Raw genomic sequence first — 19883 nt, forward strand, 5'->3', positions numbered from 1 at the left:
GGGCAAAGGAAACAGCAGACGTTACAAAAACTCCATCAATTAATACTTTAGAAATCTGCCATGTGTGAAGAACGTTTGACACATTAACTTTAAACAGCATGATTGTTGCTGGCAAACCTCACATCTTCGACAAGAATGACAACAATACCAATGACACCCATGATCGCCTCAGTGGGAAAGACAGTGATGGTGAGAGGAACTTCACGTCACACAAAGAGAGCAAAGTAATTCAAAAGGGAACTCAAATACGGGTTGTGATGTCTGTGAACAGCACATAGTTGAAATATCTTTTATATTTATTCAATTTTTTTCTAAAAATTATTCACTATAATCTGTCTTTCCCCTTCAGCCCCTCCCCTGTGGTAAATATATAGCACAAAAATATAGGTGGTGAATGCTCCCGAATATATATGCAATAGATTTACAGATCAGAAGATTCTGCAGCAATAACAAAGAAAGGAGATAAGCACTCACAGAGTGCAGAATGACTGTGGAGCTGTGTCCACAAATGAGGGCTACAACCCTGTTTGTCTTTCTTTTAGCTTGTCTATCACTTTGTGTCTGTGTGTGTCTGGCTCTGTGTCTGCTCATCTGTAAGCCAGTTAATCTGCGTTTAAACCTGTCTGTCTGTGGAGTAGAGACACAGGGCGAGGGTCTGCATCAGTCTTAAGACCCCGCTCATCTCTCTTGAACCTGTCTGTCTGCTTCCGTTGGTCTTAATGCCATCTGTCAGCTGTGTCTTTTCTGTCTCTTCAGATTTCTGTTAGTGAGTGTACCTTTCATCTCTTCTATCTGTCACTCATTCTGTCAGCTTCCCTCTAACCTTCTATCTATCTGTCTGTCTCTGTGTCAGTCTGTCTCTCAGCGGGTTAGACAGGTAGTGTTCCTGTTAAGATGTGCTTTAGTGCCAGAGCTTTCTCTGTTTCTCAAAGTCTTTTTTCTTTGGAAGTCCATCAGAGTCCTCTGTATCCGTTACGGCGTCTTCTCATCAGAGTCCATTGAAATTCACAGGATCAGATTCCTCAGGGCCGTATCCCGTCTGATCTGATTCATTATGTGGAGGGAAGGCCGACCTCTCTCAGTAGTTGATTTCAGGTTAGACAGGCTCTGATTGGCTGCGTTAGGATTTTTAAAGATCTCATCGTTTTCTCTTGATGACTTCCTCACCCTACTTCCAGTTCAGTTAGGGGTTGGCTCGCTCCCCTCTCTCATCCATTGGATGGGAGGGAGCAGTTTATCCATTTGATGAGTCCGTCTCTTCTCATCTGTTCTCCTGGTGCTAGCTCCCCTTTAGACTCCTTTTAGCTTGGCTCTTGCTCTAATCCCAGTTCAGTTAGGATTATAGCTCCATCTCCGGGGCTGCCCTTATCCTTTGCTTAGTTAGGCTCTTTTCAAAGCAACTTTTTGCTACTGTCGGCTAGCATTAGCAATTTTAGATTCAATTTTAATAGAAAAAGACCAGAGACCAGTAGTACCAGGGTCTTGTATTTTTTGGTCGTTTTAAGCTCCTGTTTAGAACTAGTCAGGCTGTTTTACTGACTAACGACAGTGCTTGTTACTGTCAGTGTTGAAGACAAGTATTACAAAAAAAATCTGTTTTCTTTGCTTCACAGTGTCTTCTACAACATCTTCTTCATGTCATACTTCCCTGTCTGCATGTGTTAAGCCTCTCTTCCTCACAGTAAGGATTTGTTGAGTAGGAGAAGACATGGTACAAATAATATCAAACATTTTTGTAGTGCAGTTTATCGCCATGATGTATAACCACAGCTTGAGCACTGATAATGTGCTCTCTCTCTCTCTCTCTCTCTCTCTCTCTCTCTCTCTCTCTCTCTCTCTCTCTCTCTCTCTCTCTCTCTCTCTCTCTCTCTCTCTCTCTCTTTCTCTGTCTCTCTCTCTGTCTCTCTCTTTCTCTGTCTCTCTTTTTCTCTCCAGGCAAGGGCTTACTCCCAGAGCGGAGAATGGCTCCATCTCTCTAGAGCTCTGTGTGAAATATAAAATTCGGCACTGGGTTATGGTGACACGTCAGGAAATCCAACTAGCAGGTCATGGCTTAATCAGCGGTACAACTGGTATTAAAGAGAATGAGTAGGGTTCAATTAGAGGTTGGAGTGTAATAGCTGTGACTGATTTAGAATCTAATTTTGATCTAGCTATGACCAGCTGAGTCTTAGAAACAGAAAATAGCCGGTTAAGTTTTCCTCATTCTTGTTCTCTGGATATCAAATCTCAATATGAGTTTGAACATATTGTACTTCAATTACATTTGTCAGTACATATGAACAATGTTGGCTTTAAGGGAACACTCTACCCTCTGCTTGGGGATTTTATGTTTCTAATCTGGGACTTGAGGTCTTCTTTGATTGATGTGTAGCCCATGTTGTTGACCATGTAGAGGTTTAAGACTTAGCATACCGCTTCTACAGCCAAATACCAACTGTGGTCCCATTAGATATCTGAGTAATTAGGTTCAAGTGAGGATCATCAATCCTCAGACCATGGTGCAGACAGTATTCAGATTGGGATCAAATCGAACCGCCTTCCCCTCCACAGCCTTGGCGTTGGTGTTGTACATTGGGTTCTCGAATGCAGCCTGGCCGTTGTTGTTTTCATGGACCGAGCAGCCTGTGTACTGTGTTTTTGGTGTGGTTCTGTGGAAGAAAAGAAAAACGGTAAAGAAAATGTAAATACACCGTTAGAGAGATAAAATTGTTCTAATTGTTTATTAATATTAACTAGGGAGCAAGTGGACAATGGTGAATGCAGTCGAGGGAGTAGAAGCAGAGTAAACAAACTTAAAGAAGGATTAGAGGGAGCGTTGTGCTTTTTTTGAAGCCAAAGGAGATTCCAATCAGCCCCTCCAAAACTAATTCCTTCAGCCAGCTTCTTTTTTTTTAAGGTATTAAGAGCAGAACAGAAGTTATTTGCATCTGCTAACAAAGCGAACACCAGTCACTTGTGCTTAAATCATATCTCTGAGAAATCCAATTTAACACCTTCTAAACAGAATTGTTTTGCATCACAGTTTGAAACCGACAGTGTCTTGACTTCTTCTCTGTGCCTCAGCAGCCAAACTGGTGAGGCGGGTTCTGTTTTCAGCACTCAGACAGCTCCTTAAAACGCTAACAAAGCTTATCTCTATGTTTCTTATGACAATAATGACAAACTGAGGTGAAGAAACAAGAAGTGACAACAGACATTATTTTGTTATTCCCATGGTTTAAAAGAGAAAAACTTAAATGAGACACATCATGGGTTTCATGTGAACGTACCTTTGTTTGTAGAGATAGAAGCCGAAGCCGGTAAATATTAGAGCAAAGAAAGGCACCAGGATAGCGATAGCCACTGAACTGCTGTTGGTACCAAGCTGGGGGGGTGGAGAGTTCTGACTCTCGGACATATTAAGACCTGTGCCACAAAGGAAACGTAATGTTATTGTCCACTCAATACAACACATTACTGCATGTTATAACAGGATTAAAATTGATACATTTCCAGTGTTAAGTCTTTCTGTCACACTTCCAGGCTGTATTTAATATTGCTTGTATTTTCTGTATTATTGAGACTATATGCAGTTCAATCTTTTAGTTTCCTCAGGATTTTTGACCTTGTGCTTGCAGATTTTAGCGCCACTGTATGACTTCATGTTGGGGACTGCTTACCCCTATCCAATCATGAGTGTGTCCAAAGAGATTGGCCTGAAATCTGACTAGCCACCCCAGGTGCCATCCGAAAGTTCCTAAACTATGATAGTTTATGGGCTGCATGATGGAAGGTTCCTGGTTCCAATCCCAGCTGGGGCTTCTATGTGTGGATTTTGCGTGTTCTCCCCATGCATGTCTGCTTTCCTTCCAGGTACTCTGGCTTCCTCCCACAGTCCATAAACATGCTTGTTGGGTTAATTGGTCACTCAAAATTGCCCATAGGTATAAATGTCTGGTTTTCTATATGTCAAGTCTGGACACGCTTCTGTCTCTGATGGACATTTCAGTCATCCTTGGATCCAGGTTGAAGGGGTTCAGTCTGTGTAAGATGACTTTAAGTCCTGAGAGCAGCTTCTGCTCTTGGTAAGAATGTATCCACTGCAAAGCTGACTCAGCGTGAGCAATAAGGTCAGTGCTGCCAGCAAAGAGAAGCTTCTCTGATCACTGCCTCCATAAGGAAGCTTCTTACAAGCAGTTTGTAAGCTATTTCAATATATAATTTATTAGACTAATCTTATCACATTCTAAGAATATGAGCGAATTACCAAGTCTTTGCAGGCCAAACTGTCCATAGTCTTTTCCCTGAATGAAACCCTGGAACACGTAACTAGAACCGTCTGGCTCTGCTGATACCTGGAGAGGAAAAGAGGTTTTAACATGATTTACGTCAGAAAAACAGTTTTTAGTGTGTGTCAACACTGCAACATAGGAATGTTCAAGATAAATAACTACAATTTGAGTCAACAAACACAATTAAGATTTGCAGAAGTTGTCATAACTGAGGTCCAGATACTATAAAAGGCTTGTGACATGCGTTTTCACTGCTTTATTGCAGCTTATGGTAATGGTTGGATTATCTCAACATGTAACTACAGCTGTTAGTCTTCTATTAACAATCTACTACAAAAAGAGTGATTTATGTGACAATTCCTTTAACTTTTCTGAATTAAACTAGCTCATCTTTATCTCACTGGGTGGTTTGCTTCATGTACACTGAGACTTACAAATCCATCCATGGTCCAAGAGTCCTCGATAATTTTGGCTGGAGTCATGGTGGAATCTTTAGGCTGGTTTCCCTGGTTCACATAGTTCACCTGGTACATCAGCAGTAACAACCTGGCCTCAGCAGCTTTATACACGCCTACAGAGGTCAGAGTTAAGAACATGTTTACAATACAACACAGAGAAAGTCATCAGATATCATAACAAGTCTCAGATTCAGTTTAGTCCCAGTATAAAAAGGAGGGATAGCTATGTGGATGTAGATGTGAAACACTGCTGGATATCAGAAAACCTCCTCTATGCTGTTCTGGTTATGTAAGGGTTAAAACAAAATGAAATACAAGTTAAGTTGAACACATCTTGTTTACAGCTAGTTTCTTTGTGCAATGACCTAAGATTTATATCATCTAATTATTCAGTTCTCAGAAAAATTGAAAACATGTTTGTTACTAAAGAATGTGCTTTGAAAACTTGACATTTCAGAAAACATCTTCAAATGAAGTCATTCAAAAACCATGCAACTGGGCTATGGCATTTTGCTGCCTGCCTGTGAGAGCTGCTTTAGCTGTTATTGATCTAAAGCTGCTCCTTTGGGCCAGAAGATGCGTGTTAGGAGTCTCATGGCTGCATGCTTTTGTGATATGGGGTTTGTGCTCTCTGCAACTCCAGGAGCCACTTCTGGCTTCAACAGGATTTGTGTTTTAATAAGTTCTTAACCCCCTGCTGACTCTGTTGTAGGACCCTGAGAGGTCTGTGTGCGAATGTGTGTATGTGTGAGTTTGAGGGGAAACACAGTAACAATTTTTTAGAAAAGCATGGTAGCTCGAGTAAAGCCGTGAAATTCAGACAGAGATAGAAAACAGCTCAGTGATTCAAAGAGGCTCATGGTAAGAGCTGAGCATAAACTCACACAGCTTTGTGTTTACTGTGTTAGCATCATGGTGTACTGCATGATGTGCTATATAACCTAAAGATATCCTTTTATGTTAAATAACACTATTCAATATCTATATAGGTATACCAAATGGAAGATAAAATTATCATTACTCCAACATGCCTGATAGGAGAAGGTCCATGTTGCCGTTGCTAAGGGAAACGTTGACCCTTCCTGATGTGGAGTTGAAACTAGTGATGCTCAGTGTCATAGGCTGCTTCCTCCCACGATAATTGTAGGAACCTTTCCATATGTAGTTAGGAGCAAAGACGTCATCTGGAACTAAAGAACGTACAGAACACAATAGATTAGAATAGAAACAAGAGGAGGAGCAAGAAGATAGAAATCAATGTAACACATTAGAATGGCACATGGCAGAATAAAGAGGAAATAAGAGCAGACTGGGATATAATACAACTAATTTAAATAGATGTGCACACAATAGAGGGGAAATATAAACAAAGAGCATACATAGGAATGCCTTACTAAAAACAAAAAACATTAAATTAAGCCATGTCTTTTTAAAAACAAAGCAAACATTGATTTGTTGTTGTTTTCCCTGTGTTATCCTTTGTGATCAAGATCCCATGTTGTTCTCAAAGAAAACTGCCAAGGATTGTAACCTTAAGCCAATATACTGCATGTAAATTTAGAGTGTTATGTAAGACTTGCTCCCTGGTAAGGAACTTGTGCCTAGAGACATGATATCATACAAGAAAAGGACAGATTACAAAAATCCAACCAAATAGAGGACTGAAAAGAGTGGAAGCTTTGAGAAAACACCACAGTATTTAATTCACCTTTCTATGAGCGGTGAGGAAAGATAAATTATTCACACTGGAAAGCAGTAAAGAACAATAAAAATCAACTTGAACAAAAGAAGAACAACAGTGTGGAGAAAACAGAGAAGAAGGGAGAGGAGCAGGGTAGAATTTATTAAAGGCAAAAACAGTCACAAAAAACAAACAAACAAAAGAAAAACAGAGACTGGAAAGTCAAGAACAGACAACAATAAATAACAACTGCAAGAGTTTGGAGAAGACAGAAATATTGAAGAACTGACCATTTAGTTTGGGGCTGGGAGTCCCTGTTGCTGGTTTCACAGGTTTCTTCTTCTCTCCAGCTACACACACACACACACACACACACACACACACACACACACACACACACACACACACACACACACACACACACACACACAGAAGGAAGACAGTAAAAGATAATGTGATATTAAAACACATGGGCAGAGCTGCGGGGACTCAGTCAGAGAAGTTATTAAAATGTTTGCCTCTTGTTAAACCTACAGAGCCCTCCTCCTAAATCCCCAGAAAGCAGCTTTATGCAGGGGAGTGCACACTTTATATCACCAGATTAGAATGCAGTGTTGGTGACTATTAGTCACACCTGAGAATAATGAGTGAAATGTGTTTAGAAATAGGTCACCCAAAATAGACCTCTTTAATGGTTATTTGTAGGCAGCGTAATGCAAATAGAGTTCCTGACCGATAATTGAAGCACATATTAGATCTTTTTAAAAGTGGCCTTGAGGCACTTTGGGTTTGACCATTCAGGGCAGCCTCTTCTCGTCGCTTCAACATGCAGCCATTGTTGCCAACAAGGGGAGGCGAGCAAAGACAGAGGGGCTTTTTGTGCTGGAATCTCAAATTGGATCAGAGAGTGCTCCAATTTTAAAGGCCACCTCAGGGCAAGGGGTTGAATCAGCCTTGGTGAAATTAATTCTAGGCTGAGGCTTGTTTTTTTTTTTTCTTGTGCAAAAAGTGGAGTCAGAACTTCATCATTAACATTTGTTGATGAGTAGAATGGCTCACTGTGTGCAAAAAAAATGTAGGGAAGTTTTTTTGGTTGAAATCAAAGGCTGCTGAACTGCCACCAAATGGAACATGGGGTGTTATTGTTTTCTCTCCAAGCTCAGAAAAGCACTTTCAATCCCAACTCCTGAACAAACTTTGATAAGGAGCACTTAAATAAACTTGACCAGGTTCAATCCAAAGCAGCTGAGCAACCTCCATCTGCTTGAAGGTTGTGTGAAATGAATGACAGCTCCACAGCAGCTACTGAAAGACAACATGGTGGGGTTGATTTGGTATAGTTTGAGCACTTTCTGTTGGAAAATTGTCTTTGGTAGTTTGTATTATGTCTGCAAGGGTCAAGGGTTGATAAATACCTGAAAAGAAGGGACTGGATTGAAGATAAATAAAGCAACAACAAAAAAGCATGAAAACTCCTTGAGTGGCTGATCTCAATCAACACAGACACTCCACATCTCATCCAGATTGTGAGCATATTCACCAATAGCAAAAATCATCTGAGGTAAAGGTGTGATTTCTATACATGGTGCTGTGTACACATTTTTGTAACCTGGGGATCACAGAGAATTTTCCCTGGACCCTTACTGACCCTCTTATATTCCCTGTTTGTTCTATGCTTGACTTGTAAGTTTGTTATATCCAGCAGACATCTGTTAGGGTTCAACAGGTCACACTTTAAGCTCAATGCAATCATTCTGTCAATGTGAGCTGCAGTAAAGTTGGAGGGGGAAGAAAAATAGACCCATGAGATGAGATGAATTGATAACCTGACCTAAAAGGGTCTGACCGGGCTCATCTAATGAAGGATCAAACACCACCATGGGATACTGTGTTATCTCTATTTCACAGAGCTGCCAGAAGACTGACCGGCCAGCCAGAAAATCTCAGCCTACTCAAAATGAAGTGTCATAAAGCAAGAGACACAGCCTCCTTCCTGTTTACTTACACTGATCATAAATATGTAATTTTTCCAGGTACAACATGTAATCAAGTGCATATATATCATAGATGGAAAGATAGATGAGATTTCATTTTTACCTCGACATATAGGCATTTTCCCCGTCCAAGTGCCGTCACTCTTGCACACTCTGTGCTCAGAACCTCCTGCCAGAAAGTAGCCGTGCTGACAACTGTACACCAAGGTGAAGCCAAAACCAGGCAGATCCATCCCCACCACATCCACATGGAGCGGGCTCTCTGGCTGCTTACAAGCATGAGCTGGAGGATGCAGGGGGTGGGGGGGAAGAGTTAGGGTCTGACAGACAGAGCATAAACAGGTGATAAGTTAACAAGTCAAGAGGAGTTATGTTTCCTACGTATGCACTCCGGCTGTGCGCCGCTCCATGTCAGATCGGGATGGCAGGTTCTCGAGGTGGAGCCCTGAATCAAATGTCCCGGCTGGCACTGAAATGACACCACGCTCCCCACCTGTTGAGAGAGAATAGGAGTAAGAAAACAAGCATACATATCTACTGGTACATTTCTGAATACCTGCAGGGACCTTTGCCTTCACAGTAAATAAATGCAACATGCTTATGCAAACATCATTTGCATAATATTTCTCTTTATTCATTGAGAGCATTCAATGAGCTGGCCTTGGTGAAATAAGTAGACACAGATGTACTATAGGTGATGACTGAGCAATAACTGAAAATGCATTAAACACTTTACGATAAATCACACTATATTTTGAAATCCTGAGCACATTGAAAGTACAAAAAGTAAAAATAAGGACTTAATGTCAAGGATCATGAAAAGCGTTCAGCAAATTAGATTAGTTTGTTGTCTTTTCAAGCCTTTTTTGATACACTTCTTATGTAAGCATTGGTCAGTGAGTTATCAAATAAAAAGAGTGATTCCTCCTCTCCACAATGACCATGAAGAAATAGCTACCTTACTTGTACTTGTAGGCAAGTACAACAAAGAAACAGAGATTCAAATCCAAAGTCCTTGATCTGCACTCACATGCATTCCAAACCTCAGCAGAAGCGAACACAACTTCAGCAGAGGGGGGTTTGTCAAATCTGTTGTTTATCTCCCACTATTACAGTAATGTTCCTCCCACTCCTCCGTCCTGTAGACAGTGCATAGTTGCCGAGCCACAGTGGAGAGGTACTTCTGAGTAGATTAATTTCGATCTGTCACTGGGACCTGGCACTGGCTATAAACCTACAAACAACTGGCTGGGAAAGCGTAGCTTTGAGTAACTCAGGAGGCTGGGTTTTGTTACCTCCCTGGTATACTGTGGTAGCTGATTCTTGTGGTTGCACAAGTCCATTCTAGAAAAATAAGGCCACAGCTATTATTTTCTTGATCTGTAAAATCAAAGCTGACATTTCAAATGCCATACTTTGTTTGATAAACAGTTGCCAAAGATTGCAGTATCTTCTTCCCTGTCTACCCTCCCTCCTTCTACTCCCTCATTTTCAGTCTTAGTTAGGAGGTGCATTGCGTAGCTACATTGTATCTAACATGCTGCTCTAATAGGACAGTACATATAGAACCAGGTTTGTCAGCACAGATATCTTACCTTGAAGCCAAATGTCCGGTTTAAGGAGCCGTAGCGAGGTGTTCCTGGGTTATCACAGCTGGTTTTGGTAGGTTCTGAAAAAAAAAGAACAGCACAGGCCTCTAAGTAATTACACCCAAAATCTAAAAGAAAGATAAATTAATGGCAGCATTATTTGTCCTCTCTTCTCAACTCTCCTTTCCTCTCCACTGTTGTCATGGTAACTGCAGGGTATGTATGTGCAGGAGGACACCAGGGGGCAGTAGTGCTTTATCAGAAAACGAAGCAGGGCCAGCTTTCAGAGTGTGTTTGAGAGAGTAGTGTGTGCGTGTGTGTGTGTGTGTGTGTGTGTGTGTGTGTGTGTGTGTGTGTGTGTGTGTGTGTGTGTGTGTGTGTGTGTGTGTGTGGCAGGAACATCAGCATGTAGAGCACATCCTGACGCAGAGCTCGATTCAATACAGCTTCCGAAATGACAGATTCACTCTCCTCTCTCGCCCCTCTAACTCGCCCCTCTCTCTCTCTCTAACTGCTCCCTCTTCCTCTCTCTCCCTATCTCCCCATGTCACTGTATATCTCTCCTCCCAACACCCCCCACCCCCCACCCCACCCTCCCACCCTCCCTCGTCTGTCTTATTTAAAGAGCAGGCTGCTTGGGCTCAAAACTCATTCTGTTTCAGTCACACAGTAATACACATCACACGCTAACATACAGCTGCAATCACACACTAATAAATCACCCGAGCACACACAGGGAGCCAACATTACTTTCTCACTTCACTTCTATCATAGAAGAAAACAAAGCAGCACTTTATTTCTGTGTGTAAGCTTGTGCATGTTTCATAGTCAGACTTTGAAACCGGGAAAGACTTATTTTCCAGGAGTTTTATGTATTGATTATTTACTCCTGTGAGGTAACGTTTCAGAAGAGCCCCTCCATTTCTTGATTTTCAATTCCACCAGGAGCATGGGACTTTATAGGAGCTTTAAAGTAACGCATGCGCATGCTTTATCCACTGGTATGTAGGAACTAACAGTCAAGTGTCTGTTCTCGCCACAAAGGCTCTCTTTTATTACAATTCATTACCACACTTGATGTTTAAGCACCTGCTCAGAATCAGACCTGTGAAGTGGTGCTCTAAAAATCACATGTGCTGCTGTATGGACCCAGTGGGATCATTTGTAATGTGTGCTGAATATCCCTTCTCGTTTTCTTTTTAATCCCCAGATAGCAGCAGCTTGTTTGAAGTTGGATGTGGATTCCCGTTCCTGACAGCTTTTCAAAATTCCTTAAATTGCAGCGAGCGCGGGTGGTGGTGTCTCGCTTATGAGGAAGCACTTTCTCTGTCGTTGCTGAATAAGTTCCCTACTTTAAAGACCAGAAATATAAGACAGTGCTCATTACATTGAGTCTATTTTACAACTTAGGTGAGTCACAGAAATGTAACCCTGTAAGACTTTTCTCTTTGAGCCAAGAAATATACAAGCACAGTGTGTTTGTTAAGCTAATAGTCATGCACCCTTAAAGCAAAGCATCAAAATCAATTATTATTATTTCCCATGTATATTTGTATATTGTGGTATATAGTAGGATAGGCAGATGGCTGTCTAACATGAGTCTGGTCCTGCTCAAGGTTTCTGCCTGTTAAAGAGAAGTTTGTCCTTGCCGCTGTAACTTGCTAAATGCTGCAAAGTGCTCTCCTCATGGTGGATTAAGATGGGATAAGACTGAGTCCTGAATGTAAGATGGGACTGGATCTTATCCTGTCTTGATGTTGGGTCTTTCCTTATAATATAACATAGATTACAGTATAGACCTGCTCTGTTAGTAAAGCATATTGAGATAACATTTGGTGTGATTTGGGGTATACAAATAAAGATTGATTTATTGATTGATATAGTTTTGCACCAACATTTTCTATGGAATGATTAACTGTTTAAAATATATTGATAGATTACATAATTCTAATTTCCTTCACGTGTCTTTTCCATACATCACGTCTATTTATGTCAGTGTCTCTCATGTCTTGACACCATGGTATCTACCTCTGAATATACATTTATATTCACTGGCTATCTTTATTCACTGCCTTGCCTTTTTTTTTTATTGCTGTTCATTTTACAAAGCAGCTTCAAACAAGATTAGAAATGCCTCAGTAACTTCAAAACCAGCTCATGTTTTAATTTTAAATCCACAAATCCAACAAGTTATTCACAATTTTTGATGTACCTGAAGTTATCTTAACACAAGGTTGCACTATTAACTTATTCCGTATGAAAATGTAAATACTTGATCCTCGTTACATGCTAGACTCTTAACTTTTAGACTTGAACAGCAGCAGTAGTCAGTTTGGAAACACTGACGCATCCTTTAAGGCACCGTCCCTCTCAGGCTCCTTGTTCATTTACAAGATTGTCTCAGATAAGCAACCAGTCACTATTCATTATCATTTCAGTGAGTCTATAACTTTGAAGGAAAAGTGGTGGCTCTGCTCTGCGACCCCATGAGTAAACTGCAATGTGACTGTCAACACCATAATGATGGGTCATTAGTTGTTGCGATCATTTGGCCTGGGAGTATCAAACACCACATCAGGCTCCCCACTGAGCCACAGAGCGGGTATAATAAACTGAACGGTTGATATAAACTAAATAATGTGTATCAGAAGTTCCAAAGCCACACAGGCATTTAGTTTGGGAAGTTGACACATTTAAAATTACAAAGCTGAATGAAAAAACAATCAAAAACATATTTATTTTACCACTTTAACAACTTATTTTACCTCCAAAAAGAACATCATTCAAAAGTCTGGAGGCTCTCGTGGGCTAACCATCACTGCCGTTTAATTCTAACTCAGGCTTTGAAGTAGGCAAGACACTTCTGCCTGGGGAAAGCAGGATGTGCTGCAGCCCATGTGGGGATAAATGATTAAGGATGTAGTCAGGAACTATTTAACGGTAATCAGTAAAATCTTAGATCCAGTTTTGGTGCAGGGTTTTCATGTATTCTGAACAAGCTGGAGACTTGGTGGAATGTCACACTGGGGAACTTTTCCAAAACAAGGTTTATTTAAAAATACGTTTGAATAACTGCGGAATACAAAGCACCTGAAGGCATCACCAAAGCATCAGTTCATGCTTAATTCATCATCCAAGAAGCATAGTTCCCCAACTACCATGTATTTGTGTTATTTATATACATAGTTTTAAATGCTTATTGTTGATTAAAAAGTTGATTTGTCATGTTTTTAATAATTCTAGTTTCACACTTTGTGAGTTGTCAGTGGTTTACAAGATAATTTAGTGTAGTAGTAACTCATTTAGAAACTATTTAGAGGTACATTTGTGTGTCATTTACACAGATAATGATTTCAACATGTAGTTACTGGGTTACTGAGTGTGTTAACAAACACTTTACAATTCACGATTCATTTATGTAGTTAGCACATATTTAAAGTGTTTGAAGTGTTTTGAACACTGACAGACCCAAACACTAGTAACACTGATGTGTGGCCTTCTCTACTTCGCTCTACTGCCATTCCAACAATTCACAAGAGCCAGATGGATGGTGCATGGACTCCCAAAATTACTTCCTAGTGACTCCACAGGAACTCCACGTTAGCTTCCAGTTAAAACGCTATCAAACTCCTGTTTACCTTATAATTACTAACTGCTAAACCCCAAGCAACTTCATGTAAGTTTAAATTTCCTGGGGACTCTTTCAATTCAAAGTTAACTCCCAATTAACTTCCTGTTAACTCCCTAGTGACTCCTAATTAACTCTCTGTTGACTCCAAGTTAGCTTCTTATTGACTCCCCACTGACTACCAAGTGACTCCTTGATAAATCTACTCCTGGTAAACTCTCTAGTGACTCCCTGCTAACTGTTGGCACCATAGGTAAAATGTAAAGTAAACTTACCTATACAGCGTGGTTGTGTACCACTCCAGGTTCCGTCACTTTCACAGAGTCTGGTTGATGTACCAACCAGAATGAGAGGTGTAGCGCAACTGAAGGACACTTCTGATTGGTAGATGAAACTCCGCCCCTCTCTGAAACCACCGACTGGAGTACCAGGGTCACCACAAAATTTAGCTGGACGCAAAGAAACACATAAATTCACATAAATTAAAGCTGCAAACATCACTGACAAGCTCTTTCCTCATGCAAAACACATAAATTCACATAAATTAAAGCTGCAAACATCACTGACAAGCTCTTTCCTCATGCATAGCTAGGGCAAATGTAGATGTTGTTTCTGACTGTAACTGTTGCTTAGTACAGAATAATAATAGAAGGGGCTTGAGCCTGGCAATAGCTCTGTGCAAATCCTGTCTCTCTGTATGAATATTGCAGTTGTGTGTAAAAGTAATGTGTGTGTTTGTGTTCTTACGTAAGCATTGTGGTAGCATGCCATTCCAGGTGCCATTGGCCACACAGCTCAGGACAGCTGGGAACGAGAGCTCATATCCAGGTGAGCAGCTGAAGCTCACGCTGCTGCCCCACTCAAAGTCGCTGCCCTGCAGAACCCCGTTACTGATAGCAGTGGGTGCCGGACAGGTCACCGCTACAAGGCAGATAGAAAGACAGAAGGGGGGGGGGGGGGGAGAGAGACTGAGATAGTTTCCAGCTACTGCAGGTGGTTCTGATGTTTCTGCCAAAATCACTGTTATGCTAATTATAATTTCTTAAGCCATTAAAATTGAACAGTTTGATTAAGGAGGAGACATTTCAATCAGGCCTGTTAACAGAGTTTGGACTAATTATCGCAGTACCAGGATATTTCATGTGACTTGTGATATGTAGCGCTTCACAATTAAAATTAATTGCCAGTATAAAACGAAGCCTCTATCATGTCTACTACAGATATGTGCTTATTAAGTCTGTAGCAGAGTTTTTAGTTGAATCATCTAATCACCTGTACATATGGGCATATTCCCACTCCACGTCCCATTTTGGGTGCATGTTCTCACAGGTGACCCATCTTCCTCCATCCTGTATCCTGGTTGGCACTGAAATGAAACATTCTGAGCGATTGTAAAGTCTTCTCCATAGCGAAGGCCGCTGGCTGGCACTCCTGGGTCCCCACAGTTTATCACTGTGGAAATGGAGAGTTTGGAGTGGAAAAGACAAAATGGAGATTAAGTTCACTATATAGCAAAATTTATGGAATGAAATGTTGTGGAATTTTAATCTGCCTATTAATCATGAACATATGCTATTTTTCATAAAGATTATTCAAAGGATGACGAGATAGAGAGCTTCAAAGACAGAGAACATTTTCGGTTAGATATATGGAATTATTTTTTGTAACTCACAACTTTTTTGTAAACCAATCCTGTTGAAACTTATCTGCTATGTTCAGAAAGATAGCTTAACTAGAGCTGCATATTTAATCATTATTACTCTTTTTTTTTACATGTATCTGTGTAATCCGTAGTTGTGTAGTTGTGGGAATAAAAATGGAAAATGAAAAGCCACTGACTTCTCATGAATGAAACAACACTGTTATTAAAAATGCCCAAGGTTTCCCCAGGCTCTTATAAGGATCATGAGGATTTCCCTGACACTAATAAAGCACTGTCCTTCATAGCCTAATAAGCAGTTTAAATGCTTTTAAACCCACCTCAGGTGCTGTCATGCCCCTTAATAGATCCAGGGTAAACTCCTGTCAAAGCTTTTTCTTAAAGTTAGGGGATTCTCTTTTTTATTTCCTTTTTAGGTACCAATTTTGAAGAAATGTTGCATCTGAGCATATCTATCTCTTGGTGTCTGACAGCTGGATCTTTCAAAACTTGTTTTTGTGCATTGTGCATACACAGCAAATATGTCACAGAAAGCTGGAAACATTGTAATGGAGTTACAATGTACAAGGAATAAAATGATGAGTGGGCAGGTATTTTTCTATGACTTTTAGATATTTTTCATGTGCCTCTTAGCACTTTTATTGGTTTAAAAAACACTCACGCACATTTCTGTGTGTTTACATGTGTCTATGTGAGCGTAAGGATGGAAGTAAAACCACAAATAAAGAAACCTGCTTCATCCCTCTTTACGTGGGGTTCTAAGATAAGTGTATTTCATTTCTGGTCAATACTTCTCAACAAGGCATTTTTACTGACTCTGCTGCTTTACTGTATGTTAATGGTGTAAGATATATGCCACTATGGCTGTTGTATTTATTTCTGCATGCAAATTGTGTCATCTGTGGAACATGCAGCACTGATTAACACCCGTTTAACCATGATTGGGGTCACATTTCATACTGCACTGGAACAAATTGTTATACTTTATGATTATTTACTCTTGGGTATATTCCCACATAGCTCAAAAAGCAAATTAGCTTAAGTAAACAACAATCAAGGTTATTCATGTCACCCTATAAAGTCTGTATAGCAGGGGCACAAAGATTTGAGGCTGACTTCATTACTCAGACCCTAGACTGTCACAAAAATATTTAAAACCCAGCATAAAATAGGGTCGCAAAAGGCTGCAGAGAGAACCTTAGGATCACATATCAGGAGTTTGGGATGTTTATGGGTCGCAGAACTTGACGTCATTGCAAATCAAGGATTTAATGCTCAGATTATATATGGTTAGTAATATACAAAGCTGACAGTTTGCTCTTTAGCCTCTAAGTCACCTTAAGTGCGGGTTCACATCTCTGGTAATAACTTATGACTGTGTTTACTTATGGAGCATTAGATACTGTTAGCTTAGCAATAAACAGATCTATAATCTATAAACCATACACCATGCAGTTATTACAACAGTAGCTTACTGGTACAGTTGGGCTGTGCTCCTGTCCAAGTCCCGTTGGCCTGGCATAGCCTAGTGGTGGCGCCATTGAGCAGGTAACCATCCATGCAGGAGTAGATGACAGAGTGAGAAAAGGTTGTTCCATCCAAACGAAAAACTCTGCCATTACTCGGGGTGCCAGGGTTACCACACTGGACAGCTGCGGGGAAACATGAGAGAATGAGCAGAGAGGAAGCCTCGTGCATCTCAATGAGTTCCAGCTCTATGACTGTGGTTATATAAGGAGACCCTGCGGTGCATGGGTGGATCTATAACTGGATAAGTGTCAAGGAGCTGGGTTGGTATAGATTAAGTCAAAGTGTCCTCCTACGTTTACAGAAGGGCTGCGTGCCGGACCAGGTCCCATTAGGGAAGCACATCCTCTCTGCAGAACCGATCAGATCGTAGCCCTCCGAGCAGCTGAAGTGAACCTTGGAGCGGATCCTGAAATCTGTTTGTTCTCTCGAGCCCTGAGAAGGAATGCCAGGATCGCCACAGGAACCAGCTGTGTCACCTACAAGGAGAGAAACAAAGCAACAGCATGAGGTATCTCAGCATCACAATAATGATACTTGAATGACAAACAACCAGATGTGTTATGTACCAAGACAGAATCCACATCAAACCTTTAAATTACATCAAATTCTTGAAATGTAGATCCAAAATAGAGCACAAATGAATAAGAAAAAGAGTGATCGGAACACAAAGGTAATGGCATACATTTATGTTTGATGGTTAATTGATACAGCATCGGGAAGGCTTCATGTTCTTCCATTTTAATGAAAACCATGTCTTCAGAGTACTCAAGTATAAAAAACATGCTTACAAATTGTATTAGACTGCACACACATGTTGGTGACAGAGAGCATGTGTTCTTCTTAACAGTGTGTGTTTGTGTGTACTTTTGGGTAGAGGGGTAGCAGTATGTTTGTGTGATCCTTGCTCTGCCCTTGCAGAGCAGCTAGGTCAGCAAATTCGGCCTGACAGACAGAGCACGCTCCAGGGAAAATGCACTCAAACATGTACACACAAACACACTATTTGTCATTCACATGTACAGACAAAGCAATTAATTCAGGAAAAAAAACGTAATTTATAATGTATAAAATATATATAATACATTATATAGTGGTATATTAATAACAGAACACAAAGTTTACATTTTAGCATTATTACTGTAATAAACAAAAGATGATTCACTCCTTCCAAATTCAATATTTATCTAAAATCAAGGTGTGCAACAAAATATTTTTTAACCTTGTAGCTCGACTTTCTGACAACCTTATTTCACATCTGCTCTGTTTGCACGACACCCAACATAACTAGAGGCCTGCTGCTAAAATGAGCTTATGTGTAACACAGACACAACACACCTCAGGATTTTCAGGCCGCGTTTTTCAGATGTTCTCATACAGATTAATATGCTTTTATAACTTTGGAGAGTGAGGAAATGGAATATAACAACTTAAATAAATTTAGTTTTTTGAAAATTGGGAGCAGATAAAAAACAGTTAGGGCAAAGACACACGCACATACAAACCTTCAGAGTCACTACACTTTAATCTGCACAGCTCCCATTGGGCACTCTCACACAGCTCACACACTCACACAGCTCTAAAGTCATCATGTACCCTCGGGTGTATCTGGTCTCAACGGAGAGAACAACCAATCTACCTGATGTCACCAGTGCATGTGTGTGTAGTTGGATGTGTGTGCACATGTGTGTGTGTGTCAGTTTGTGGGAGTGAGTGTTGTGGAAACTAATCTCAGTCGTTTCCCTCAGGTGACTTTGGAACAGCCACTAATCGGTCACACACATCTGCGCACAGGCACACACACACACACACACACACACACACACACACACACACACACACACACACACACACACACACACACACACACACACACACACACACACACACACATACTCAGAGACAGACAGAAGAACGACTATCTGAGAGAAAGATTTGGTACCCAGGCCTGGCTGGATTCTGGGGTTACTGAGCTGGAGCTCTTCTGGTCAAGTCTGCAGAAGATCTCAAAAGGCTGGTTTATAATAGTACAAGCTGTAAAACTCTCACCTGTCTGATTTGGGACTCACTGTAGGTAGCTGGGAAAGGAAGGGATGTTTTTAAACTAGCAGCAAATTATTCTGCATTAACCAAAGACTAAAACAATGGTTTAAGACGCATCTATTTGCCTAACACTCTCCTTTTAGTATGAACCTACCTTTCCAGCCTTTCTGGCATAAACGCTGGAAGGAGAGTGTAATAGCAAGGCTGGCTTTGTCAAATACACAACATCTCCGTACTTGCACCTTTGAAGGTCACTTGTTAACACATTATACCTAACTGTCAAATCTGAAGAAGTGAAAAATGGAAATGTGTGATTTCTCTGAGGTTATGACCTCCTAAGGTCTCACCTAGTTGCCAGGCAATCTCACAGAGACAGCAAGACCTTAAATCATGAACCATATCTTTATTTCTTTTTTAATAACCTTTCATATTGGTTAAACAAAGAGGATTAATTGATGAGTTTATTCTGCTAAATGGATTTGCTCTACCCGAGGCTCATCAGTGGTAGCTTTCTCATTTAGTTGTTAATTTTTGTGCTAAGCTACACTAACATATTTATTTAACAAATATTACTCTGCGCAAAACAAAAACGTCTTTCATAAATTGTTAAACTATTCCTTTAATTCTTTTTAAAAGATTACTATTTGAAGAAGGCTACATTGAAAATCTGCATCAACAAACTGCAGTTACTGACTAAAACAATGACGCAGCATTGAAGCATTTTAATTTCAATGCTATGCAACCAATTTATTTTAATCACGGTCAGAATCAAGGCTGTTCAAAGCATGAATTGCATGAATAAAATGTTAAAGCATAAAGCTGCTGCAGCTTGTTTCTGTGTTCATCAAATTCACCTGAAAAACGTAGACCTTGCTCCTGATGTTTTTTCCTTTTGAGTCTCTATATAGGAGTCTACTCCCGAGTCAGATTCACAGCACTCAAAACCTACAGTGCATTCATAACTTACGTGAAGCCTGACTCAAGTTGAAGTGTGGGAGTCAGCTCTGACAAATGTCCCTGAATAATACC

General features: G+C 40.5%; 1 protein-coding gene across 1 annotated transcript in view; it reads right to left on the reverse strand.

Annotated features, from left to right (window-relative positions):
- Nucleotides 1-1873: 1873 nt before the first annotated feature.
- Nucleotides 1874-19883, reverse strand: part of LOC117828050 (CUB and sushi domain-containing protein 3-like) — a 293307-nt gene continuing 275297 nt past the window's right edge. The window contains exons 59-72 of the mRNA XM_034705024.1: nucleotides 17108-17290; nucleotides 16760-16936; nucleotides 14897-15076; nucleotides 14372-14545; nucleotides 13900-14073; nucleotides 10003-10076; nucleotides 8789-8900; nucleotides 8511-8690; nucleotides 6704-6763; nucleotides 5764-5922; nucleotides 4709-4845; nucleotides 4250-4337; nucleotides 3273-3408; nucleotides 1874-2651 (exon numbers count right to left, since the gene is read on the reverse strand). Coding sequence (XP_034560915.1) covers nucleotides 2492-2651; nucleotides 3273-3408; nucleotides 4250-4337; nucleotides 4709-4845; nucleotides 5764-5922; nucleotides 6704-6763; nucleotides 8511-8690; nucleotides 8789-8900; nucleotides 10003-10076; nucleotides 13900-14073; nucleotides 14372-14545; nucleotides 14897-15076; nucleotides 16760-16936; nucleotides 17108-17290 — 1994 coding nt within the window. The 3' untranslated portion in view covers nucleotides 1874-2491. The remainder of the gene's footprint in view (nucleotides 2652-3272; nucleotides 3409-4249; nucleotides 4338-4708; nucleotides 4846-5763; nucleotides 5923-6703; nucleotides 6764-8510; nucleotides 8691-8788; nucleotides 8901-10002; nucleotides 10077-13899; nucleotides 14074-14371; nucleotides 14546-14896; nucleotides 15077-16759; nucleotides 16937-17107; nucleotides 17291-19883) is intronic.

Source organism: Notolabrus celidotus, chromosome 16, assembly GCF_009762535.1.
Source record: "Notolabrus celidotus isolate fNotCel1 chromosome 16, fNotCel1.pri, whole genome shotgun sequence".
Taxonomy (NCBI): domain Eukaryota; kingdom Metazoa; phylum Chordata; class Actinopteri; order Labriformes; family Labridae; genus Notolabrus; species Notolabrus celidotus.